The following is a 26,034-nucleotide window of genomic DNA, read 5'->3' as shown; positions in this document are numbered from 1 at the left end:
TAGCAAATGGATTTTATACTTTTATGTAAAACCTTTGTTGCTCATTTGAATGACTTCATACACTGTTGGTAGTTTAATCTGTAGCAGCAGATCATATTTCACATCATCTTGTGTTTTTATGTGATAATCTTAATCTTTGAAGTCAGACACAAGCAGTGGAGTGACTTTGAAGTAAAGTACAAGTACCTCAAAATGGTACTTTAGTCACGTTTGGACTGTTTCTTCTTGTGAGTTTTGGGACTCAGTTGAAACCGGATGACACATCTGAGAAAACGTTACATGTGAACTGGACTGGCTCCATTGCAGCACCGGTTTATTTCTTTGAACGGCAGGACACCCTGAAGCCACTGAGGCAGTGATGAAGAGGCCGTGCCACCCGTCCTCCTCCTCCTCCACCACAAAGTGCAACAGTGCGGCAGCTCCAGCAGCGAGCAGCCGGACATGAAGCCTGAACGGCGGCAGACTGAGGGCGGACCGCCCGGTTCTGGTTCCGCGGAGGTGAACCAGAGAAGGACGGCAGTCAGTCCTTCACACACCACAACAAACTGCTCCGCTGCTCCGCCGAGTTCTGTGGCGTGTGAGTGTGTGTTTGTGTGTGTGTGAGCGTGGTATGTGTGTGTGTGTGTGCCGACTTTCTCTCCATAGAGTTTCACTGAGTTTACATCCGGGTTTTTTCCCTAGGCAATGGGAGTCGCAGCACCGCCGTTCCTTAGGCAAAGTGAAATAAATTCGCCGCACCGACACAAAAAGTAGTCCGCTTTTCGAACACCTTTTCTCCGCACGTCGCGTCGCTGATCGGCTCGATTGAACGAACTTTAACAACAGCACGCACAAATATCAAACGCTTTGTCGCCGATAAACGAGCATTAGGTGGACGTGTAAGTAGTTTTTGTCTCCCTTCCTCCAGCTCCGCGGCGCAGGGATCTGTGCTGTGCTGCGGCTGAGCTGAATGAGATTGAAGAAGAGTTCTTCTTGTTTTGTAGCTTCAGTTTCTCTGATTTTTACACAAATTTACTAAAACTAAATATAAAATACAGCAACAAAATAAAGCTCCGCGGGAAGGAGTCAGCCGGACTGTTTGTGTGCTGTTATTCCATCGTGGATCGGCTTCTTATACATATATATTTAATTAATCTAGAGGAGGACTGCTGCTGAGTAAGTGCACATTGGCTTTTTTAATTTCATAACTTTAATTTTCTCTCCTGTCAAACTTCACCTGTGCTCGGCTCCGGGGCTGGATCGGTGTGTTTGTCGGTGTGTGTGAGCAGGTGTGTGAGCTGCAGCTCGTCTTTAGCTGGATTCTGCTCTTCCTCTGTGTTTCTGTGTGTTTAGCTGCTCTGTTTCTTATTCTAGGAGTTGATATTCTGGAGGACAAGGGGCCGATAGAACTTAGAGCCACCAACGCCTGCTCGGTGTCATAATTCTGAAAGATGGCGTCTTCTGGGACCCTTCCTGTGCTCGTTTCTTTATTTCCACTCTCCTTTTCTTTCACATCGCCGCCAACGACGCTAATATTTATCTTTGATGTAAGTTATCAGCGTGGCTGGCAGCGTTAGCCGGAGCAGCTAACAGGATGGTTAGCATTAGCGGCTACAGCTAACGTTATCCACTTGTTCTCAGCCTCAGACGGAGCAATGTCGGATGTGTGAGGGTCGCTTCGGATGATTTTACCAACACCGAAAAACACCCAGGACCCCGATAATCCCCCGAAACGCGCCAGTTTACGGCGCCGTGAGGACGACGCGAGGCGGCTGCGTGAATTTAGAGGGAGAGATAGAGCATCCAGACGGCCATAGTGGCTCAATAAGAAGGTTATAAAACATTTATTTGACCGCCGAAACAAAAACACACTTTTCAGTGAGTGAAGTCCCGCAGCTGAAGCTCGCAGCGGCTCCCACCGTCAAACCTCCATTTTAGCTTCATTTCTCGCTTTTTCGGGGCCTCTGCGACGGCATGCGATGCTGATGGAAGTTTATCCAGACAAGTTCGCGTCCCACCCAGGGAGCAATTACTCCAATTAACCGGCAGCGCGTCCCTGCCGCCGGGCCCCGGCCAAGGAGGCTCTGCGCGGGCTCCAGAGAGGCTGTTTGTCCGCTGGAGCCGCCGGAGCTTCGTCTCCATCACTGACACATGGAGTTAGTCATAGAGGTCAGCGGCATGATATAACCAGTCTGGATGGTGTTCACACACGAGCGCACTTTGATTCGCCTGCTCGTGCCTCCACTCCACCACAGTTTGAAATAAAAGTACACGGTTTGTACTAAAAACAGCAAGAATGAGAAAAAGTCTAACAGGTACCACACAGGTCTGTGTACCAGTACTTTGTTCCTTTTCTTCAGTCATCTGACGACCCCTCACATCGATCTGCTGACCCTTTGGAGGGGCCCGACCCCCACGTTTGGCCCCACTGGCCTAAACTAGCTCAGAGTACATGAAGTATTTAAAGTAGCTCCACCTGCAGCAGCTCCACCAGTAACATGCTGCTCTGACACTGAAGCTCCAGTCTGAACAAAGTGATGAAGACACAGAATCAGAGATCACAGGAGACGCTTTACTGCACACACAGTACTTTTACTGCATGACGCTGACTACACTGCTGTACTTTTACTGCATGACGCTGACTACACTGCTGTACTTTTACTGCATGGAGCTGACTGTACTGCTGTACTTTTACTGCATGGAGCTGATTATACTGCTGTACTTTTACTGTATGAAGCTGATAATACTACTGTACTTTTGCTACTGAAACTTTTACTACATAAGCTGATAATACTTATACACCAGTACAACTGATACTTTAAGTACACGAAGCTGTGAATACTTTTACTGCATTGCGCTGACAGTACTATTGTACTTTAACTACCTGAAGTTGAGAATACTGCTTTACTTTTACTACATGAAGCTGGTAATACTTCTATACTTTTACTACGGATACTACCTGAAGTTGAGAATACTCCTGTACGTGTACTACATGAAGCTGTCAGCACTGCTGTACTTTTGCTGCTGATACTTTAACTTCATGAAGGTGAGAATACCCGTGTACTTTTACTCGCTCGCCAGCTGCTGTGAACGTCTGCGTCGGTGAATGAAACGAGGTGTGTCGCCACCTTCAGGTCGGAGCTGGAACTGGTCTGATCAGGATCCGATCGATGACGTGTGACCGTCGATAACTGGAGACGAAGAGGAAACAAGTGGTTTTCCACACATCAGCCAGTGAGCAGAGATCTGCTTATTATGGTCTGGACTCAAGTTTTATGAGCTTATACTTTGAAAGAAGCAGAGTACTAATATTTACAGTACTAATATTGGAGTAAAAGTATGAAGTTTCATGAAATGGAAAAGTCTCAGTGAAACTGAAATGGTGCTGTTCTGAACTATGACTCTGGTTCAGTACTTGAGTAAAAGTACTTAGTTACTTCCACCTGTAGATTCACAGTAGAAGACGGCGGTGGGCAAACAGTGGCCCGTGGACCAATTGTGGTCCTCTGACACATTTGATGGAGTCTGAAGTGTGAACTTCATCAGTTTGGACGTGTTTACGGGATCTTTTCTGGCGTCCGCGGTGAAACTCGTCCGTGGTCGTTCCGTGCGCTCGCTGCCCGCGGCAGTCATCAAAGATTGTTTATGAGGTGACGGAGGTCTCACTCTGTGTCCTCACTGTACAGCCAGACTGGACTGAGCGTTGGTGTTCTCCAGCAGAGTGAGACCTCTTCTCTCTAACTCGTCTCGTTCCCGGTCAAACGTTCTTTGAAGTCAAATCAATAATTTAGGATTGATCAGCTTTATGGGTTTGAATCAGGACTCCAGTGTTTGGTTGAAGCAACGTTTTGACGGTTCACATACGTGTTTGATGAGCTTTGAGGTGGATGTTCAGAAGAACACCATGACCGTCTGTCCTGCGTCTTCAGCTCAGTGGACTGAGGGTCAACAGAGGACTCAGACTGGACGTCCTCTCTGTGTGTGGACTGGACAGCTGGGGACGTCCTTCATGGGTGGACGTGTTGAGCTCAAACGCAGATTCACCTTAAAGTTAGTTTGAGTTGTGAGTAAATGTTCAGCGATGGAGGAGATCTGATGACAGAGTGAGTGATGACAGAGTGAGTGGTGACAGAGTGAGTGATGACAGAGTGAGTGGTGAGGGCAAGAGGACGCAGACTTTGTCTTCTCTAACCCACAAACTGACGTTGAGTGGTTTCAGACCAAAGAGCCTGTTTGCTGAAGACTATCCTGACAGATGAATCATATTTGGTGTTCCTGTTGGTGTTTGTGGAAACTGGGACTGATCACATGTCCTAGCTGGTGTTTTTGGAGAACGTGGTGAAGGTAACGTGTAGCATGTTCTCACTGAAGCCACCAGAGTCACAGTGCTGCTCTTCACTCAGACTCAGGTGTTCTCCGTCAGCCTGCAGGTGACCGCCAGCGGCAGACTGTCGGGGACAGGAAATATGGACAGTTTGAGGGTCAAACTGGAGCTCGTTTGTCCAGAACTGAGTCAAAATGTCCAGATGTCCCTTAAACCTGAATAAAAGTCAATAAACTGTCAGTAAGATAAAAAAAAAAAAAAAACCCTCTCTGTTCACTTTAAGTTCAGTATTTTTCTGTGGTGGAAACAAAGTTTGAGTATTTTGGGGTACTTGTACTTGAGTATTTCCATGTGCTGCCCCTCTATACGTCTTACTCAGTTTGGCCTAATCTAGCTCAGAGTACATGAAGTATTTAAAGTAGCTCCACCTGCAGCAGCTCCACCAGTAACATGCTGCTCTGACACTGAAGCTTCAGTCTGAACAAAGTGATGAAGACACAGAATCAGAGATCACAGGAGACGCTTTACTGCACACACAGTACTTTTACTGCGTGACGCTGACTGTACTGCTGTACTTTTATTGCATGACACTGACTGTACTGCTGTACTTTTACTGCATGACGCTGACTACACTGCTGTACTTTTACTGCATGACACTGACTGTACTGCTGTACTTTTACTGCATGACACTGACTGTACTGCTGTACTTTTACTGCGTGACGCTGACTGTACTGCTGTACTTTTACTGCGTGACGCTGACTGTACTGCTGTACTTTTACTGTGTGACGCTGACTGTACTGCTGTACTTTTACTGCATGGAGCTGACTGTACTGCTGTACTTTTACTGCATGACACTGACTGTACTGCTGTACTTTTACTGCATGACGCTGACTACACTGCTGTACTTTTACTGCATGACACTGACTGTACTGCTGTACTTTTACTGCGTGACGCTGACTGTACTGCTGTACTTTTACTGCATGACGCTGACTGTACTGCTGTACTTTTACTGCATGACGCAGACTGTACTGCTGTACTTTTACTGCATGGAGCTGACTGTACTGCTGTACTTTTACTGCATGATGCTGACTGTACTGCTGTACTTTTACTGCATGACGCTGACTGTACTGCTGTACTTTTACTGCGTGACGCTGACTGTACTGCTGTACTTTTACTGAGTGAAGCTGATAACACTGCAGTACTTTTACTACTTGAAGCTGATAATACTATTGTACTTTTACTACATGAAGCTGACTTTACTGCAGTACTTTCACTACATCAAGGTGACAGTACTGCAGTACTTTAACAGCATGAAGCTGACAGTACTGCAGTACTTTTACTATATGAAGCTGACTTTACTGCAGTACTTTCACTACATCAAGCTGACAGTACTGCAGTACTTTAACAGCATGAAGCTGACAGTACTGCAGTACTTTTATTGCATGAAGCTGAAGCTGACTATACTGCTGTACTTTTACTACATGAAGCTGATAATACTACTGTACTTTTACTACATGAAGCTGACTATACTGCAGTACTTTTACTGCGTGAAGCTGATAACACTGCTGTGCGATGATGAATGGAAGATTTTACTCATAATGGAGTACTTTGACATTGTTGTATTGATACTTATACTCGAGTAAAGGACCAGAGTACTTGTCCCACGTCTGTCAGTGTAGTATCGACCCACACTGGGTCGATTGAATTGCGATTCATTGATCACGTGACGGATGCATGACGTGTTTATCAGGAAACAGGAAGTGGCCTCAGACGCCGTGCTGGAGGTGAGATGCAGGTGTTCACTCCACCTGTCGGAGGTTGGAGCAGGTAGAAACAGACCTGACAGAAGCTGAACGTGGAGAGCAAATCAAGGACGGGGACAGAGACGAGTGGACGTGAAGACCAGACCAAAACGGGATTTGAGCTCGTTTGTGTTGTTCTAAGTTGGTAATCGCAGTCTGCGCCTGTAACGATGTGTGTTTGTTCTGTGTGACAGGGCAGCACAGAGGGGTGGAGTCCAGTCCCACAGCCAGGTGGTGAGTACTGAATTTCCATGAAATCAAAGACGGACGAAACGTCAACCACAGTAACGATTCAAAGGTCCAGTGTGGAGGATTGAGGGGATCTATGGGAAGAAACCAGTTCTGTTTTCACCAGCTGAAAACCAGAATCACTGTGTTTTTGTTACTGTAGAACCAGATGCTCCAGATCAGTCCTGCACGCTGGCCCTTTAAGGGCTGTGGCCTGTCATCCACATGGTTTTAGCTCTGCAGAGTAAAGTTACCCTGAAGTACTTCAGAGTCTTTAAAGTACTATTCAAGGGAACATGTTGGGTTAGATAAGCTTCCTCCTTCTGTGTCGATGTTACTGAGGATAGCTTTGAGCCGTTTGTTCATGTGTTCATGTGTTCATCGGCAGTGTGTTCGCTCTGAGTTAGCGAGCACACACACATTCACTGTTCACTTCAGACACTCGGCTGTTGATGAAGACGCGTCCACTGGTGTCTTCAGAGACTAAAGAGACGTGTCTTTATCTTTACATGAAGTAAAGATCAGAAACGTGTCGCTCACACACACACGTTCATGTTGTCACTCAGTGTGTGTGTGAGTTCACATCACACAGCTTTAACTGTGACCACCAAGCTTCTGTCTGAGTGTGAGGAAGAGGAGCTGACGTCGGCTGTGTTCCCTTTCGTTTCAGCGGCACTTTAATGCTTCAGTTGGATGGTTTTCCTACTGGAGACGGTGTTCAGGTAAACATACACACAGTACACACTACACAGTATTCAGTACTGCAGTACTGCTGCAGTATTTCCTGTCTGTGACGATGAGACTGAAAGTTTAGTGACACTCTGTTTCCGATTGGATGACACTTCCTGTGACCTCGTTTGACCTTGACAGCAAAGTGTTTGTCAGCGTCACACCGGAAGTCCTGATTGGACTGTACCTCAGGTTACCGTGACAACAGCCAGGACCACAACCAATGCTGTGTGTGTGTGTGTGTGTGTGCGCGCGTGCCTGTGTGTGTGTGTGTGTGTGTGTTTGTGTGTGTGTGTGTGTGTGTGTGCGCACGTGTGTGTGTGTGTGTGTGTGGTGTGTGTGTGTTTGTGTGTCTGTGTGTGTGTGTGCGTCTGTGTGTGTGTGTGTGTGTGTGTCTGTGACCGCGTCTGTGTGTGCGTCTGTGTGTGTGTGTGTGTGTGTGTGTGCGTCTGTGTGTGTTTGTGTGTCTGTGTGTGTGTGTGTGTGTGTGTGTGTGTCTGTGACTCTGTGTGTGTGTGTGTGTGTGTGTGTGTGTGTGTGTGTGTGTGCGCAGGCTGATCGATCGGCTGGCAGACTGACTGGATCCATGATGGAATTACAGACGTTACAGGAGGCTCTGAAGGTGGAGATCCAGATCCATCAGGTAGGAGGTGTTTCCAGGGCGGGTCGCTCCGTCGGGTCAGTGTGAGGAGGTCAGACTCCTGCAGTGTCAGACCGACACGCTTCACCTCCTCACAGAGAACATGACACATCATAAGAAACGTTTAAGAAAGAGGGAGAAAACCCCAAACTCAGACGTCAAACTCTCGTCATTCTGGCCTCCTGTCAATAAAGTTTTAGATGAGGGTCAGCCGCTCACCTGCCGAACCTGCCGTCATACGTCAGCCTATCAGATCAGTTGATCTGCTCTGCTCTCTGAGTCGAGCCTAACAGGTTAGAGGCGGCTCTCTTTAACCTGGCTGTGTCTTCATGCTAACTGATGCTGCACACCTCACCTGCTCCAGGGGAGGCTCCAGAGGAGTCATGTGATCACAGCAGCACAGACACAGGAACCTTCACGCATTCAGCAGATCTTCAGCACACTGAAACGAAGACGAGGACAAGAAACCAGAGACCACATGATTCTGGTTCCATGTTTGGTCCTGATGTGTCTGAACCTGCAGCTAAAAGAACACAGATAATCAATCAGCCTGTTGGTATTAATCGCAGATCATCGATCAATAAAAGCCATGTCACTCTGATTTGTCCAGAAAGTGAAGCGATGTCCTCGCGTCCTTCATTAGGGGGCGGGGTCACACCTGAATGCATCAGTTTAAAGTGATTTTCCTCCAGAATGAGCGTTAGAACAAACAGGAGACGAGCTGACGTGTTCGTTAGCGTCCCGACGGAGCGAGTGCGGCCGTCTGCCTGTAGTTCCCGGCTGTGGCCAGCAGGCGCCGCCGTGATTCGCTCCCCTCTGAATGTCTCTTGTCTTCTTCTGCAGAAACTGGTTGCCCAGATGAAGCAGGACCCTCAGGTAAAGCCACCACACCTGTGAACGACTGTTCTTCTCACGTCGTGTTCGTTAGCTCAGCGGACTGACGATGACGATGACGAAGAAAACTTTAAGGGTTACCTGAATTTGTTTTGCCGCCGACTGACTCGCTCTTTTTTCAGAACGCAGATCTGAAGAAGCAGCTCCACGAACTTCAGGCGAAGATCACAGCGCTCAGTGAGAAGCAGGTCGGTCGTTCACCATGTGACACACACACACACACACACACACACACACACACACACAGCTGGTTTCCAGGTGTTGTGTTCACGGCGTGCTCAGCAGGTACCTGTTTGAAGGTCCACAGTTTTCTGTCTTAAATTCGTACGTCTGCTCGCTGATTGGCTGAAAGGGACGTCGGTAGCTGTGATTCGTTCGTGTGTCCGAACTGACCACAGACATGTCCCTCATGTTGACGGAGCGACGGAGGAGAAGTCCCACCGTTCTCTGGAGTTCAGGCGATGAGGCCGCGGCGCTCCAAATATGGAAGATTTGAACGTCAGTCGAGAATCAATCGAGTCAGATCGAGTCAGACCAGGTCAGACCAGGTCAGATCGAGTCAGATCAGGTCAGATCAGGTCAGATCAGGTCAGACCAGGTCAGATCGAGTCAGATCAGGTCAGATCAGGTCAGATCAGGTCAGATCGAGTCAGATCAGGTCAGATCAGGTCAGATCAGGTCAGATCGAGTCAGATCAGGTCAGATCGAGTCAGATCAATCAAATCAAGTCAGATCGAGTCAGATCAGGTCAGATCGAGTCAAATCAAGTCAGATCGAGTCAGATCAGGTCAGATCGAGTCAGATCGAGTCAAATCAAGTCACATCGAGTCAGATCAGGTCAGATGGAGTCAAATCAAGTCACATCGAGTCAGATCAGGTCAAATCAAGTCAGATCGAGTAAGATCAGGTCAGATCGAGTCAGATCAGGTCAAATCAAGTCAGATCGAGTCAGATCAGGTCAGATCGAGTCAGATCAGGTCAGATCGAGTCAAATCGAGTCAGATCAGGTCAGATCGAGTCAAATCGAGTCAGATCAGGTCAGATCAAGTCAGATCAGGTCAGATCGAGTCAGATCGAGTCAGATCGAGTCAAATCAAGTCAGATCGAGTCAGATCAGGTCAGATCGAGTCAGATCGAGTCAAATCAAGTCAGATCGAGTCAGATCAGGTCAGATGGAGTCAAATCAAGTCACATCGAGTCAAATCAAGTCAGATCGAGTCAGATCAGGTCAGATCGAGTCAGATCGAGTCAAATCAAGTCAGATCGAGTCAGATCAGGTCAGATGGAGTCAAATCAAGTCACATCGAGTCAGATCAGGTCAAATCAAGTCAGATCGAGTAAGATCTGGTCAGATCGAGTCAGATCAGGTCAAATCAAGTCAGATCGAGTCAGATCAGGTCAGATCGAGTCAGATCGAGTCAGATCGAGTCAAATCGAGTCAGATCAGGTCAAATCAAGTCAGATCGAGTAAGATCAAGTCAAATCAAGTCAGATCGAGTCAGATCAGGTCAGATCAAGTCAAATCAAGTCAGATCGAGTCAGATCAAGTCAGATCGAGTAAGATCAGGTCAGATCAAGTCAGATCGAGTCAAATCAAGTCAGATCGAGTCAGATCAGGTCAGATCAAGTCAGATCGAGTCAGATCAAGTCAGATCGAGTCAGATCAGGTCAGATCGAGTCAGATCAGGTCAGATCGAGTCAGATTCAGAGAATGGACTACGAGCAGGACGCACGTGTCTCTGAGTGGAAGTACAGACGTTCAAAGTAAAGCACGACACTGGAACATGTCGCCGTTTTGCAGTTATTTTCTCTCGTTGCAGTTTTTTTTATGTGTCTTTGCAGTTGTTTTCTGTCTCTGCAGTTGTTTTCTGTCTCTTTGCAGTTGTTTTTCATCTCTTTGTGGTTGTTTTGAGTCTCTTTGTGGCTGTCTGATTGACTGTCCAACAGGAAATGTCAGCAGTCCCCTCATGCGGAGGCCCCGGGGCCTTCGGTCCTGTACCTGTTGGGTCCATTCGATAATCTGTCCTTGATACTAACGAGCCAATGATCACCTTCTGACTCTGGTATCGGGACCAGTGGAAGCCAATCAGGTTCCAGTGATGCTTTGAACGAACTCCCGTCCACGCGAGTGTCGTCTTAACCGAGCCGACGGCGTTTGCGTGGAGACGGTTTGACCACCTTCCTCATCGGCGTCTTCCTCTTACCTCTCGTGTGAAGACTCTTGATTCTGTCCACATCCTTTGTTGTGTCCCGTGCTGTGTTTTTGTCTTGTCTTTATTTAACCACTTTCAGTGGGCTTCCTATTTTTATCTCCTCTCTACATATGTCCCTGTTTGTCTTCATGTCTTCCAGTGAAACACTGCTGCTGCCAGATAAGTGTGGAATTAGAGCAACTAGTTGTCGACTGAGAATTAGTTCTTTAAAGCTCGTCTGAAGAACATTAATACGCTTCGCGGGCGTGCCGATGCCAGCCGATGTCTCTGAGAGCTGTTTTGAAATGTGCTGAGGATACATGAAGCAGATCATCAGTAAAAATAGAAGCTCGGGTCGAGTCTGTGCTGCCGGACGGCTTACATAACAATTCAAGGTGTTTTCAGACAATCACTGCAACGCTGTCTCAACATCGAATTACAGCGGCACAGCGCTGCGACTGTCACGGCCAGTCTGGAGACGTTAACATGCAAATGAAATGCAGGCAGGAGGAGAACGTTAATGGCTGAACGCCTTCATCACGGAGAGTCGCTGAAGGAGGAGGATGAACTGTCTGCTGTAGTTTTGGCTCCTCGGTGTTCGCTGTCTTCTATCTGCAGCTCACACGTGAAAACAAGCCAGAATCCGTCAGACTGAGGCCTAAAAACATGAAGGAATAACTCAACAGATTGGGAAACTCTTCGTCTCTGTCAGCCGACTTATCGTGTTCACGAGTTTAAAACGTGTTAGTGTTTGAGTCCCCGACCCTTTTGTTTTCGTCCTTCTTCGACTGGAACCTTTATGTGGCATCAAGAACAAAAAGTCCTCGTCCAATTAGGTGTTTTCTGTCCTGTGAGCACCGTCAGCCTGCAGCGGCTTGGAGCTCCACACATGAAACAAAGGTGAAGCAGGTGAAAGTGTTTGTGGGGGACCTGCTGAAACTTGGTGTGGGTAAATGTAAATGAGACCCTGGAGGAGCTTTGGAGACTAGTTTCAACTGGCCTGATACCTGCAGACTGTCTGACTGCAACAGTTCCAGCTGAGGAATGTGTCTGCTTTGAAAACCTGCTCTCAGACCAGTTATAGCCCCAGAAGCTGTCTCTGTGTTTGTCTTGGAACTGCTGGATACCAGCTTCTGTTACTCTTAGATTTAAAGAGCCATTTACCTGTTTCCAGGTGTGAAGGTAGACCGGTGCAGCACTGGACAGGAGAGCAAAGACACTGAGGTGACGGAGACATTCAGGCGACATTCAGCTGCTTTCATAGTGTGGTGCTGGTTGGACAGCAGGTGGAGCTGCAGCAGTGACACACCACCCATTCAGGTGCCTTAAGCAGCTCCGTCCCTGGTGGATGAACATCCATACGTCTGCTCAGATAAGATGCAGACCCTCTCAGAGAGTCTTCTGATGAGTTCAGGCCGAGGTGACGTCCAGACGAGCGGCAGTGAGTTTACTGGTGACGGCTGGACGATCTGCCACGCCACACGCCAGCAGAGCTGAATCACAGTCGGCGTGAGCTCCAGTCCTCGGCGTGGACAGCTTGTGGTGTTCGAGCCGTAAAGACGCTTCATGCTCCGTGGACGATGCTGACTCTCACAAACCGTCCTGCTTCTACTTCCTGTTAAAAACAGTTTTCAAAGCTTCAAACCAAACTGTAAATCTTAAAGGTGACTCTACTCACACCCATAAAAACGCACCAGAGGTCAAACAGAAAATGTGTTTTTTGTGATTTGGGTGAACTGATCCTTTAAAAACACGGGCTGATGAGCGCAGTCGCAGCTTCGTCCTGAGCCATAAACGCCCCTCAGCAGCAGAGAGACGCGTGCCGGCTGCAGGTCAAACCGCTCTCTGAAAGGGGAAACGGGGCACTTTCAGTCTGCTTTCTCTTTTCAGGCGTCTTCATGACGGCGTGTGTGTCGCCGCATTAAGATGCTGCTTGAGATTCAAGTGTTGCTAAGCAACAGCTGTGCTTTATCTTCGTCCTGGATGCGTACGTCAGTGCTGCTTTGTGTGTGCGCTGATGTGTGTGTGCTTTGTGTGTGCGCTGATTGTCTGTGCGACCCTCTGTACTCTTCACCACAATGTGCACCGCCGTCCAGTTTCTTCTTCTCCTCGTCGCTCCAGTCCCAGAATGAGTCGCGGTGGCAGCCAATCAGATCGGAGCAGTGATAGTAGCGGGGCTGAGTGTTACATCTGCAACAATTATTGATTATTGACCTTTTCGAAGGAGACGCTGATGAGTGTCTCTTCCTGTGGATCAGTCAGACGCTCCGTCCTCTTCATGTTTGTCATCTTGTTGAAATGGCTGATGCAGCAGTCCTGCAGGCCTTCACAGTTCAGATTTGTCAGTGCTGCGATGAACTGAATGCATTCATGTAGTAACTTCAGAGGTTGGACGTGCTGCAGCAGCGCAGAGAGCGTCCACAATGAAAACACATTCATTGGACTCAGCTGAGGACACAAAAGGCAGCCTGAGTCTTAACGGATCATTCCGGCGATCGTCTCTTTATTCTCACCATCAGATCTCATGTTCAGACTCAAACACTGAATGCTAACTGCTAACTGCTAACAGATCAGTGTTTGTATGATCTTCTTCCTCTGAGCTCCTTTAAAACTCATCAGTGAGCCTCACTGTTGATCTTCATCACCATGAACACACGTAAACATGAGATCAGTTGACAAGGAATAAAACATAGAATAACATCCGTTAAGTTAGAGCTACAGCCTATATGTTGTGCATTATCTTGAATAAAGACAGCGTCACTATGTCTGATTCTGATTCTGTTGAGAGGGTTAAATCTGTTTTAATATGTAAATTTGGCGAGGTGTTGGCGACTGCAGGTACAGGTGTTGTTTCTTCCACAAACCCCAGTACAAGCACGTTAAACAAAGGGTACATGGATTGTAGTGTGTCAGTTAAAGTTAAATGGACTGCTCTTATAAAGCTCTTCTCTAGTCTGACCGAACGCATCACAGCACATCACTCACCTGGTCAGAAACAGGTCTGAGAGTCGAATACAAAGTGCTGTAAACTCTTACTCATGGTTTGTTCAACTCTCCTCCTCTCCACTCCTCTTCTCTCCTCCTCTCCACCGCTCTTCTCCTCCTCTCCACTCCGACTGTAGAAAAAGGTGGTGGAGCAGCTGAGGAAGGAGCTGTTGGTGAAGCAGGAGCCGGAGGCAAAGCTGCAGCTGCACGTTCAAACTCCTCCAGCAGGCGCCGACATCAAGCCAGCCAACCTGCTGCAGAGCCAGCAGATACCTGGAGGACTACAGCAGGTAGGAAACACACACACACACACACACACACACACCTGCTCTCTTTGACTGTAGATGTAATATCACACTACCATGAACTTCTAGCTTCTGAGTGTCCTGTGTCCTGGCAACCAATTTGTACATTACTGAAGTCTTTGTAGGTGAGACATTGGTCAAAGTTAATGGTTCAGTCAGATTAAATACATTTACTGACATCCAGTGAAAACAGGAAACGTTGAAATCTTCAGTAATAAAACCATAGTTTTGAATCTGATGCTGAAAATCAAATTCACATTCAGGGATCACGTGGAGAGAAATCCATTTTAGCCACAATGTAACAAGCTGACAACCCTTCAGATTGCATGCTGGGAAATGTAGGAAACTGGTAGTTGGAATAGGAGCAGGTTAACATCGGTGGACTCAGAGTGGGCTCCTTCAACCTCCCTCTGCGCTGTCTCATGGGTTAAATTCTCCCTCAGCAGACTCTGACAGTCACACCAGTCCTCACCACGAAGACTCTACCTCTGGTGCTGAAAGCTGCCACCACGCCCGCCCTGCCCGGTTCTGTCCTGCCACCACGCCCGCCCACTGTCGCTATGGTAGCCACAGCTATCACCAAACCCGATTCGCAGAACGCCCCCATCAACCTGCAGGTGGCCAGCAAGCTGACCAATCAGAGCTCAGAACCCGTGCGACTGGTTTCCAAGAATGCCATGGTGGTAAGACCCTCCGGTTCCCGCCACTGTGCATCATCATCGCCTTCCTCTAATCAGACTTATTGTACAGTATGTGTTGTCACCTGTAGAGCTGTGGAGAGCTTCTGAGTGTAGACGAGCTTTTTGACGGCAGTCTGTCGACCTTAAGGTTTTTAAACTGCCCTCAGGGGGTTTTAGAGAGTTGAAAAGTGTCCCTGCTCTAAGCGAAGGATGTTTCTCTAATCAAGTGCTCGAGTAGGCTGGCTGTGGTGTAAGTGGTGGCCTTTTAGCAGCCAAACTGACAGCACCAGTAGCAGTAGTAGTAGTAGCCACATGTTCATGTAACAGCAACAACAGAGGAGGACTTGTACAGGTCTAAAGCAAATGCAACCACAGCATGATTAGGCAAGTCCTCATCACAGTAGAAAGAAAGACAACTAAATTCATCCACAAGACCTTGTGAAATATATGGAAGAGTGGTGACACTAGAATTATGTGACGCAGCAAATATGATATCAGCACACGTCAGTGTAACAGCGGCAGACGTGTCAGTGTAACAGCAACAGACGTGTCAGTGTAACAGCAGCAGACGTGTCAGTGTAACAGTAACAGACGTGTCAGTGTAACAGCAGCAGACGTGTCAGTGTAACAGTAACAGACGTGTCAGTGTAACAGCAACAGACGTGTCAGTGTAACAGTAACAGACGTGTCAGTGTAACAGCAACAGACGTGTCAGTGTAACAGTAACAGACGTGTCAGTGTAACAGCAACAGACGTGTAACAGTAACAGACGTGTCAGTGTAACAGTAACAGACGTGTCAGTGTAACAGCAACAGACGTGTCAGTGTAACAGTAACAGACATGTCAGTGTAACAGCAGCAGACGTGTCAGTGTAACAGTAACAGACGTGTCAGTGTAACAGCAGCAGACGTGTCAGTGTAACAGCAACAGACGTGTCAGTGTAACAGTAACAGATGTGTCAGTGTAACAGCAACAGACGTGTCAGTGTAACAGCAACAGACGTGTCAGTGTAACAGTAACAGACGTGTCAGTGTAACAGTAAAACAGTAACAGACATGTCAGTGTAACAGCAGCAGACGTGTCAGTGTAACAGTAACAGACATGTCAGTGTAACAGCAGCAGACATGTCAGTGTAACAGTAACAGACGTGTCAGTGTAACAGTAACAGACGTGTCAGTGTAACAGTAAAACAGTAACAGACATGTCAGTGTAACAGTAACAGACGTGTCAGTGTAACAGTAAAACAGTAACAGACATGTCAGTGTAACAGCAGCAGACGTGTCAGTGTAACAGTAACAGACGTGTCAGTGTAACAGTAACAGACATGTCAGTGTAACAGCAGCAGACGTGTCAGTGTAACAGTAACAGACGTGTCAGTGTAACAGCAGCAGACGTGTCAGTGTAACAGCAGCAGACGTGTCAGTGTAACAGTAACAGACATGTCAGTGTAACAGCAGCAGACGTGTCAGTGTAACAGTAACAGACGTGTCAGTGTAACAGTAACAGACATGTCAGTGTAACAGCAGCAGACGTGTCAGTGTAACAGTAACAGACATGTCAGTGTAACAGTAACAGACATGTCAGTGTAACAGTAACAGACGTGTCAGTGTAACAGCAACAGACGTGTCAGTGTAACAGCAACAGACGTGTCAGTGTAACAGTAACAGACGTGTCAGTGTAACAGCAACAGACGTGTAACAGTAACAGACGTGTCAGTGTAACAGTAACAGACGTGTCAGTGTAACAGTAACAGACGTGTCAGTGTAACAGCAGCAGACGTGTCAGTGTAACAGTAACAGACATGTCAGTGTAACAGCAACGGACGTGTCAGTGTAACAGCAACAGACGTGTCAGTGTAACAGTAACAGACGTGTCAGTGTAACAGCAACAGACGTGTAACAGTAACAGACGTGTCAGTGTAACAGCAGCAGACGTGTCAGTGTAACAGTAACAGACGTGTCAGTGTAACAGCAGCAGACGTGTCAGTGTAACAGTAACAGACGTGTCAGTGTAACAGTAACAGACGTGTCAGTGTAACAGCGGCAGACGTGTCAGTGTAACAGTAACAGACGTGTCAGTGTAACAGTAACAGACATGTCAGTGTAACAGCAGCATGGATCCACATCTGCTGTGGTTTTGTCTCAGGTGCAGGCCACCACCACCACCACCGCCCAGCCAATCAAAGTTCCTCAGTTTGTCCCTCCTCCTAGACTGACGCCTCGACCCACCTTTCAGCCACAGGTGCGTCCTTGTAAGACCCGCCTCCAAACCCTAACCCCCTCAGACCAGTGTGTGTGACTCGCTCACTCTCCAGCAGAGGGCAGGAGTGCACCAAAGCAAACACTCATGCCTTGCTCCGTGGCACTAAAACATTGTTTGCTCTGTGCTGCCTCTACTCATCTCTTCTCCTCTTGTTGTGCTCTTTTAATTTTCCAACTGACCTGGAACGGGTTGTTTTGAAGATTTCCTGCCTCTGTGTGTGTGTGTGTGTGTGTGTGTGTGTGTGTGTGTGTGTGTGTGTGTGTGCGTGTGTGTGTGTGTGCGTGTGTGTGTGTGTTTTGTGGTGAGAGCTTGTTTTCCTGCAGCTTCTTGGTATTTTGTGTTCCTGGCTGTTGGTGTGTTTTAACCCTCTAAGTGGAGACATGTTGGTGGTGTTCACCTGTGCTGAGTAATGCCACTGGGAGCTCTGGTCGGTTCACTATCAGTAGTTGCTGTACTAGCAGTTGGTAGTAGCAAGCAGCAGCAGTAGTAGTACTTGTACCAGTAGTAAGAGTATCAGTACCTCCCTGATAGGCTCCTACAGAACAAAATGAAGCAGAAAGATTAGGATCATAATAATAATTAGTCCATTACAGTTCTGGTCATTATGGTGATTGTAATAGCAAAAGGAACATCTGGGGCAGGAGCAAATGAGCTGCACAAGTAACAGTTATAGTGGTAGTAGCACCACTCAAAGGAGTACTTTAAAGTAATAAGACTGGAAGCAGCAGCAGTAGTAGTAGTAGTAGTAGTAATACTAGTAGTAGGTGTCTCAGTAGGTCGGCCATAGACCCAATGAAGCCGGGACATCCGAGGTAGGTTTTGACCTAAATGTTTGTGGAAATGATGAAATGCTAAACCAAGTTAAAGACCCAAGCAGCTGATCAGTGATCACCCTCCAGCTGTGGCCACGGTAGCATCTGTGCAGGCAGCAACGATTAGTCGATGAATCAGTCTGTTATGATAACTGAATAATCGTTTCAGGTATTTTTTCAGCACTGAGCTGAATGTCTTTGGATTTTGGACTTTGGACAGAAGAGATGTGAAGAGCAGGTAGGATTAGAGGGGAGGTCTGAGTGTGGCTTTATGAGCAGCTGATTTCAGACCAGAACTTATTCAGTCATCTTTGAAACTGTGAAATCAACTATGAACTTCAAATCCCTGATTCTGCTGCTCAGATCACATCGTCTTCAAAGAAAAGCACGCGTCCGCCCAGAGCTCCGGGGCGTCGCTGACGACCGTCCGGCGTTTCACGGCGGAGAGTTGATTCAGGGTTGAGGGAGAAGCGTGAACATGAACATCACAGTGTTTTTCTGTTTGTACAGGAGAAGCATGTGTGTGTGTCAGAATCCAACCTGCAGTCATAGTTTAGTGTTAGTACGATTAAAAGCTGTGATTGTCGGGCAGGTTTTTAAAGTATCGTGCGATCGCGCTACTTCCTGCAGGATTCGTCGATCTGCTTCTTCAAAGTTCTTATGAAAGTTTGGTTGAAAACATACAAAATCTGTTGGTTATGCATATGAATTAGCAGCGCTGTCATAAGCAGGAATAGCAGTTGCTGATATTCGTTGTAGTAGTATTTGTACTGTAGTACCAGTAGTGGTATCAGTGGCAGTACTAGCAGAAACAGCAGTCAGAGCTCCACAGTAACATTAACCAGCGTTCGGGTCATTGTGATGTTGTTTTCTGATTGGTTGTTTGTTGTCACCAGGTCAGGCCAAAAGCGGCCACACCCACCAACATCCCCATCGCCCCGGCCCCTCCCCCGCCCATGATGGCGGCCCCCCAGCTGCTCCAGAGGCCCGTCATGTTGGCCACCAAGCTGTCGTCCTCGCTGCCGTCGGCGGCCCCCATCCACCAGGTCCGCATCGTTAATGGACAGCCCTGCAGCAAGACCGGCTCCACCCCCCTGACGGGCATCGTCATCACCACGCCAGTCTCCGCTACCCCCACCCGCCTCGCCAGCCCCGCCCAGGCACCCAACACCGCCCCTGTCCCCGCCCCGACCCCTGCCCCTATCCAAATCAGCAGCCTGACCACTGAGCCCAAGGTACAAGTACTGCCTGATGTGTACCTGCATGACGACACATAAGCACAACACAAATTCACAACAGATATGCGACACACAACAGACGATCAAGTTTTCCGTTGTGTTCTATGGGAGACTCAGTGGTTGCGCTGTGGCTCTTCTTCTTGCCTGTTGATGTTTCAGATCAGGAGAAGGAGGAAAGTTTTCTTTTTAACTTTATAACTTCACACGAGAATAAAATCCTCTTTTTCTTTCCGATTGTTTCTGATTACTCACAGCTGCTGTTGTCTCCTCCTCCTCCTCTCTCCTATCAGCAGACTGTTAAATCAGGAGGTGGAGCAGAGCAAAAGGTCGTCGTCAGCCTCCCCTCTTCCTCCACTCCTCCGCTGTCTCCTCCTCCTCCCAGACCCAAGAAAGAGGAGAACCCAGAGGTACTGCAGAGACGCCTGACCTGCGATGGGTTCAGTGTCGCTGACAGCTTCTCATGTTAAACTATGTTTTCTCTTCCAGAAACTGGCCTTCATGGTGTCTTTGGGCCTCGTAACACACGACCACCTGGAAGGTGAGTGAATGTTCCGTCACCTGGAGGATCTGAAGCTGCTGCTGGAGGGTTTCTGCCTCAAACTTGGGTGTTTCTCATTTCAGAAATTCAGAGCAAACGACAGGAGAGGAAGAGGAGAACGACGGCCAACCCAGTGTACAGCGGAGCCGTGTTTGAGCCTGAGGTACAGAATACACGTTAAATCTTCGTAAACACAAACCTCCAATCAAAGGAAAGAGGAGGTGAAGGTGAAGGGCCGACATCCCAAAATCATGCATATTTGTGGGGATTTCTTCAATTCAGAAAATCGTTCAACAGATTGTTTGCAGATGACGTCACGTCTCTCTTTTGTTGTTGCGCTAACTGCAGATGGAGGGCAGGAAGTGATCTTTCACACAGGAAGCACTTTAACACAAACTCAAAATGAAAATTCATGTCATCCATTACAGTTTTCACTTCCTGCTCTCCGTCTGAATTTAACATCATGTGACTCCAAACAGCCTATTAAAATTCCTTCAGGCTGATGTCTAAACATGTGGGAGACACTTAAATAACACAGTGTGTTCAGATTTTCACGTTTTCCTGCTCCGACACACTCTCTTACCTGAAGGTTGTGACATGTAGACAAATTGAACGTATTTCACGCACTCACTCACTCATCAGGCGTCCACACAGACTGTAGGTTAAACACAGAATAAAATCCAGTCATCACATTGATATTTAACTGACATGTTGTTTCTTTCACTTCTGTTTCAGAGGAAAAAGAGTGCAGTGAGTTACCTGAACAGCCCTTTGCACCAGGGGACCAGGAAGAGAGGTCCGTATGAAATACTGATCCACAGGTCAAAGACCAGCAGCTGCTACTGGTAGACCAGCAAGAACTGGTAGAAACACACTGGAGACGGAGACAGACGTAGAATAGAAACAGAGAGAGGCAGAGAAACCTGCATGAGAACAGAATAAACATACAGTAGAGCCAGAAAATAAAGGTCAGCATCAGAGAAAGAGGAACAGTTGATGAACTACAGCGGAGGAGAGACTGACACTTTAATCTGACGCTGGAAGAGTCAGAAGAGTAGATGTTCAGTAGATGTTCAGTAGATACACAGTCGATGCACAGTAGATACACAGTAGATGTTCAGGGGATACACAGTAGATGTTCAGTAGATATTCAGTAGATACACAGTAGATACACAGTAGATGTTCAGTAGATACACAGTAGATGTTCAGCAGATGTTCAGTAGATATTCAGTAGATACACAGTAGATGTTCAGTAGATACACAGCAGATGTTCAGTAGATACACAGCAGATGTTCAGCAGATGTTCAGTAGATATTCAGTAGATACACAGTAGATGTTCAGTAGATACACAGCAGATGTTCAGTAGATACACAGGAGATGTTCAGTGGATACACAGTAGATGCTCAGTAGATGTTCAGTAGATACACAGCAGATGTTCAGTAGATATTCAGTAGATACACAGTAGATGTTCAGTAGATACACAGTAGATGTTCAGTAGATACACAGCAGATGTTCAGCAGATGTTCAGTAGATATTCAGTAGATACACAGTAGATGTTCAGTAGATACACAGCAGATGTTCAGTAGATACACAGTAGATGTTCAGTGGATACACAGTAGATGCTCAGTAGATGTTCAGTAGATACACAGCAGATGTTCAGTAGATATTCAGTAGATACACAGTAGATGTTCAGTAGATACACAGTAGATGCACAGTAGATGTTCAGTAGATACACAGCAGATGTTCAGTAGATATTCAGTAGATACACAGTAGATGTTCAGTGGATACACAGTAGATGTTCAGTAGATACACAGCAGATGTTCAGCAGATGTTCAGTAGATACACAGTAGATGTTCAGTAGATACACAGCAGATGTTCAGCAGATGTTCAGTAGATACACAGTAGATGTTCAGTAGATACACAGCAGATGTTCAGCAGATGTTCAGCAGATGTTCAGTAGATATTCAGTAGATACACAGTAGATGTTCAGTAGATACACAGTAGATGTTCAGCAGATGTTCAGTAGATACACAGTAGATGTTCAGTAGATACACAGCAGATGTTCAGCAGATGTTCAGTAGATGTTCAGTAGATACACAGCAGATGTTCAGCAGATGTTCAGTGGATACACAGTAGATGTTCAGTAGATACACAGTAGATGTTCAGCAGATGTTCAGTAGATACACAGTAGATGTTCAGTAGATACACAGCAGATGTTCAGTAGATACACAGTAGATGATCAGTAGATACACAGCAGATGTTCAGTAGATACACAGGAGATGTTCAGTGGATACACAGTAGATGCTCAGTAGATGTTCAGTAGATACACAGTAGATGTTCAGCAGATGTTCAGTAGATACACAGTAGATGTTCAGTAGATACACAGCAGATGTTCAGCAGATGTTCAGTAGATACACAGTAGATGTTCAGTAGATACACAGTAGATGTTCAGTAGATACACAGCAGATGTTCAGTAGATACACAGCAGATGTTCAGCAGATGTTCAGTAGATACACAGTAGATGTTCAGTAGATACACAGCAGATGTTCAGCAGATGTTCAGTAGATATTCAGTAGATACACAGTAGATGTTCAGTAGATATTCAGTAGATACACAGTAGATGTTCAGTAGATACACAGCAGATGTTCAGTAGATATTCAGTAGATACACAGTAGATGTTCAGTAGATACACAGCAGATGTTCAGCAGATGTTCAGCAGATGTTCAGTAGATATTCAGTAGATACACAGTAGATGTTCAGTAGATACACAGTAGATATTCAGTAGATACACAGCAGATGTTCAGCAGATGTTCAGTAGATATTCAGTAGATACACAGCAGATGTTCAGTAGATATTCAGTAGATACACAGTAGATGTTCAGTAGATACACAGCAGATGTTCAGCAGATGTTCAGCAGATGTTCAGTAGATATTCAGTAGATACACAGTAGATGTTCAGTAGATACACAGTAGATATTCAGTAGATACACAGCAGATGTTCAGCAGATGTTCAGTAGATATTCAGTAGATACACAGCAGATGTTCAGTAGATACACAGCAGATGTTCAGCAGATGTTCAGCAGATGTTCAGTAGATGTTCAGTAGATACACAGTAGATACACAGTAGATGCAGGAGAACAGACCCTCACATGTTGCTCTGTACTAATAACATGCTGTAAACGAGTCTTCTTCCTTCCTTCTGCTCTGTTTCCTGTCGCTTCAGTCGGGTTTAACGTCTAAAACCGGGTTTATGCTTGTTTGTCAGAGCTCATGTGAGCCGCCTCAAAATCTAAATACAAGAGATGAAACCAGAAAATACAAGAAAAAGTACTTGGACAGAGTTTCAGCAGCTGCATGTTGGAGTGTTTTCTTTTTCAAAGTGATGTCTCAGGATGTAGACTCGGGGCAGTGGTCACATGACCAGCGCTTCTGTGTGTTTTGGACTGTTGGACAATCAAAGCAAGACGTTTTTAGAGTTTTGACATTTTAAAGTTGAACCATTTGATCTAAAACTGATGAGACTGATCTTCAGCTGCAGCTCAGATACAGTGAATCACTTCCTGCTCTGTTCTTGTTTCTAACCTCTGGAACGCCTGATCAAGAAGTATAACTCCGGTTGAACCTTCACACCTGTTCTCTTCCCTTGAAATTGCTGAAAGGCATCCTGGGAATTGTAGGAATCTGAAGCAGAATTACCTGAAGGTTTTAAATTCACCTGAAATTAATTTGAACGTCACTAGTTACAGCAGTTACAAGGAGCTTTCATGTCATGTTGATTTGGCGGCCCCTGTGGACACAAGCGGTGCGAGGCTCCTCGAGGCTCCTTGTGGCTCCTCGTGGCTCCTCGTGGCTCCTCGTGGCTCCTCGTGGTGTGAAGTTCTTGAAAAGGCTGCTTGTAGCTGCTTCAGTGACAGAAATCAAAGAGTCTGAGGCGCGTTTCTTCTATCCGACTGCTTTTTAGATCCACAGTTTCTTTACTTTCACAGACTCGTGTGAATGTTAAGGGAGTAACACGACTAACACCAGTTAGCCTTTATTACTTCACACCTCCAAGAAGTTTCCACTTACCAGGTTTCTTTCTGTTCAGTGACTAACTTAAGAGGTTTAACCCTGAATACTGTCTCCACATCGTCCATCTGACTTTACAGAGAAAAGACTAAAATCACACGTAACCCGCAGTGTCAGATTTGATCACATCAGCAGCCCGAATGTACTTTTAGGAACCTGGAGGGAGTTTAGATGACACAGATAAAAACTGAGACATTATTTCACAGGCCCCATTGACTCATCTCAGGGAAACAGGAAGTCTGAAGTGCCTGTAAGATGTCTGACTTTGGACAGTCTGCTGTGAATGTTGGAGCTGGATGAACTGGCGAGGCTGATCGATCAGCTGATGTCAGCGCTAAAGAAATGTCAGACAAACAACGTCTCTGTTTTCAGTTTTTCCTCCAGAGAGCTCTGACAGGTTGGTTGTTACACTGTAAAAAGTGTTGCTCAGTTCACAGTTTTGTTAAAAAAGCTGGATCGAATCTGTCTCCACCTCTGCAGCACACATCAGTCATTGGAAAAGGTGCCTGTGCAGTAATGAATCACAGAATTTCGTCTTAGTTAATTGAACGTGCAGACGAGTCCTCGGGGAAGGGGGTAAAGTTGCGGCCGCAGCCCCGCTGGCGGCCGCTGGCAGACTCAGTGTGGACAGCTGATGAGGTGTGTTGACATCTGACACTCATCCACGTGTCGCGCGCTTCATAGTCGACTGCCGTAGGTTGTTTAGTGCTCGGCCTCAGCTTGCGTGGAGCCAGTCTCCTGCACTAACACTGCTGTCTGTGCTTCTGACTCCTCCTCTTCCTCCTCTTCCTCCCTTACCGCTCCCCTGCCTCATGCTAGCCAACGAAGACTCCCTTTCCAAGGTATGTCATACAGACTGTTTGTTTTTGTTTTCTTCCCCCCTCTCCATCTTTCTTTTTTCTTTGTTTTCCGTCTTTGTTGTCTGTCTCATTTCACCCAGGTCGCCCACCCAAATACAGCAGCGTCCCGGAGCTGGGCAGCCTCACCCCGACCTCCCCCTCCAGCCCTGTCCATCCCCTCCCCCTGCCCAGCCCCAGCTCTGGGGATGTAAGTAACGATGGGGGAGACGGACAGTTCAGAGGGTTGGAACCCCGTCACACACAGTCCTATTGGCCCAGTAGCCCTGTCGATCATTTGCACCCCGAGACCTCCACAAACACGTTCATTAGTTTGTTGTCTCCATGTGATTCTCATCAGTCATCAGTTGATTTTTACTTTGATTCAGCCTTACAAAGTGAACAGTGTCCTGTAGCCCAGAGCATCCATGAGTAACTACTACTAGAACACATCCTAACTCCCAAATGTCAAGTAACTTTTCTGTGGGTTAATTAACACCATGTCCATTAGACATTAAAACCAGGCCAACTGTAAACTAAACCCAACCAGATGATGGTGCCTCCCCCTGCCTCTCCACAGATGGTTGGTGGGGCTCAGCTGGGCAGGGAAACTGATTGGTCCAATTCTTCCTCGCAGGGAGACATCCACGAGGATTTCTGCACTGTGTGCAGACGCAGTGGCCAGTTGCTCATGTGCGACACGTGTTCTCGTGTTTATCACCTGGACTGCCTGGATCCACCCCTGAAAACCATTCCTAAAGGCATGTGGATCTGTCCAAAATGTCAAGATCAGGTAACCGCAGCGCCCGAGACCGATCCTGAGTCAGGGGGAAGGGGGTACCGCAGTCCAGAGAGGGGCCGATCAGGGCCGGTAGCTGTACTTGACTGTAAAAACTGCTTCTGCTGACAGCGTGCTGAACGTTAGGACTGTTCAATCCTTTGTAAGCATATACATGATGCAGTATTGTTTTGTTGTGCTTCTGTCCCATTCATTGTGTCAGTAAAGATTGGCATCTCACATCCATCCACTCCATTGCTTGTCCCTCGGCCTCACCGCAGGGTGGCGGCTAAATTTGTCTTCTTCAGATCTTTTCTGAGTCTCAGCCTCTGTGACAACTGCGAGTCTCTTTTTTCAGATCCTGAAAAAGGAAGAGGCCATTCCCTGGCCTGGCACCCTGGCTATAGTTCATTCCTACATCGCTTACAAAGAAGGTGACTTCAGATTATTGTCTTCTCTCGCACGTCTGCAGGACACGTGTGGACGGTTCAGCAGTGAGATTAACGGTTTGGTTTTATTGTTCACTGCTGCAGCTAAAGAAGAGGAGAAGCAGAAACTGATGAAATGGAGTTCTGAACTCAAACTGGAGCGAGAGCAGCTGGAGCAGAGAGTCAAACAGCTCAGCAACTCGATAACGGTAAGAAACACGATCCAGCAGCTCAGCGACGCAGTGACCACGTCCGAAAATCCTCCATTCACTGAGCTCAGAGCAAACAAATCTCCCCAATCCCAAATGTGTAGTCAC

At 46.9% G+C, this 26,034-nt stretch overlaps 1 protein-coding gene across 24 annotated transcripts in view; it reads left to right on the top strand.

Moving 5' to 3' along the window:
• The first annotated feature begins 926 nt into the window (after window positions 1-926).
• Window positions 927-26,034, top strand: part of phf21ab (PHD finger protein 21Ab) — a 32,768-nt gene continuing 7,660 nt past the window's right edge. Inside the window, exons 1-18 of one of the 24 annotated variants that reach the window (XM_076732221.1) lie at window positions 927-1,155; window positions 6,300-6,339; window positions 7,004-7,055; window positions 7,616-7,705; window positions 8,546-8,578; window positions 8,719-8,784; window positions 13,911-14,063; window positions 14,525-14,761; window positions 16,904-16,999; window positions 18,729-19,067; window positions 19,361-19,477; window positions 19,557-19,608; window positions 19,692-19,771; window positions 20,344-20,404; window positions 24,616-24,722; window positions 25,149-25,304; window positions 25,648-25,723; window positions 25,823-25,926. In XM_076732221.1, the coding sequence (XP_076588336.1) occupies window positions 7,014-7,055; window positions 7,616-7,705; window positions 8,546-8,578; window positions 8,719-8,784; window positions 13,911-14,063; window positions 14,525-14,761; window positions 16,904-16,999; window positions 18,729-19,067; window positions 19,361-19,477; window positions 19,557-19,608; window positions 19,692-19,771; window positions 20,344-20,404; window positions 24,616-24,722; window positions 25,149-25,304; window positions 25,648-25,723; window positions 25,823-25,926 (1,809 nt within the window). In that variant the 5' untranslated portion in view covers window positions 927-1,155; window positions 6,300-6,339; window positions 7,004-7,013. The other 23 variants (XM_076732219.1, XM_076732217.1, XM_076732224.1 and 20 more) reach the window with 23 other exon arrangements.

Source organism: Chaetodon auriga, chromosome 6 (assembly GCF_051107435.1).
Source record: "Chaetodon auriga isolate fChaAug3 chromosome 6, fChaAug3.hap1, whole genome shotgun sequence".
NCBI classification, from domain to species: Eukaryota; Metazoa; Chordata; class Actinopteri; order Chaetodontiformes; family Chaetodontidae; genus Chaetodon; species Chaetodon auriga.
The sequence above is the reverse complement of the archived record's forward strand: the minus strand, read 5'-3'. Positions and strand labels throughout refer to the sequence as shown.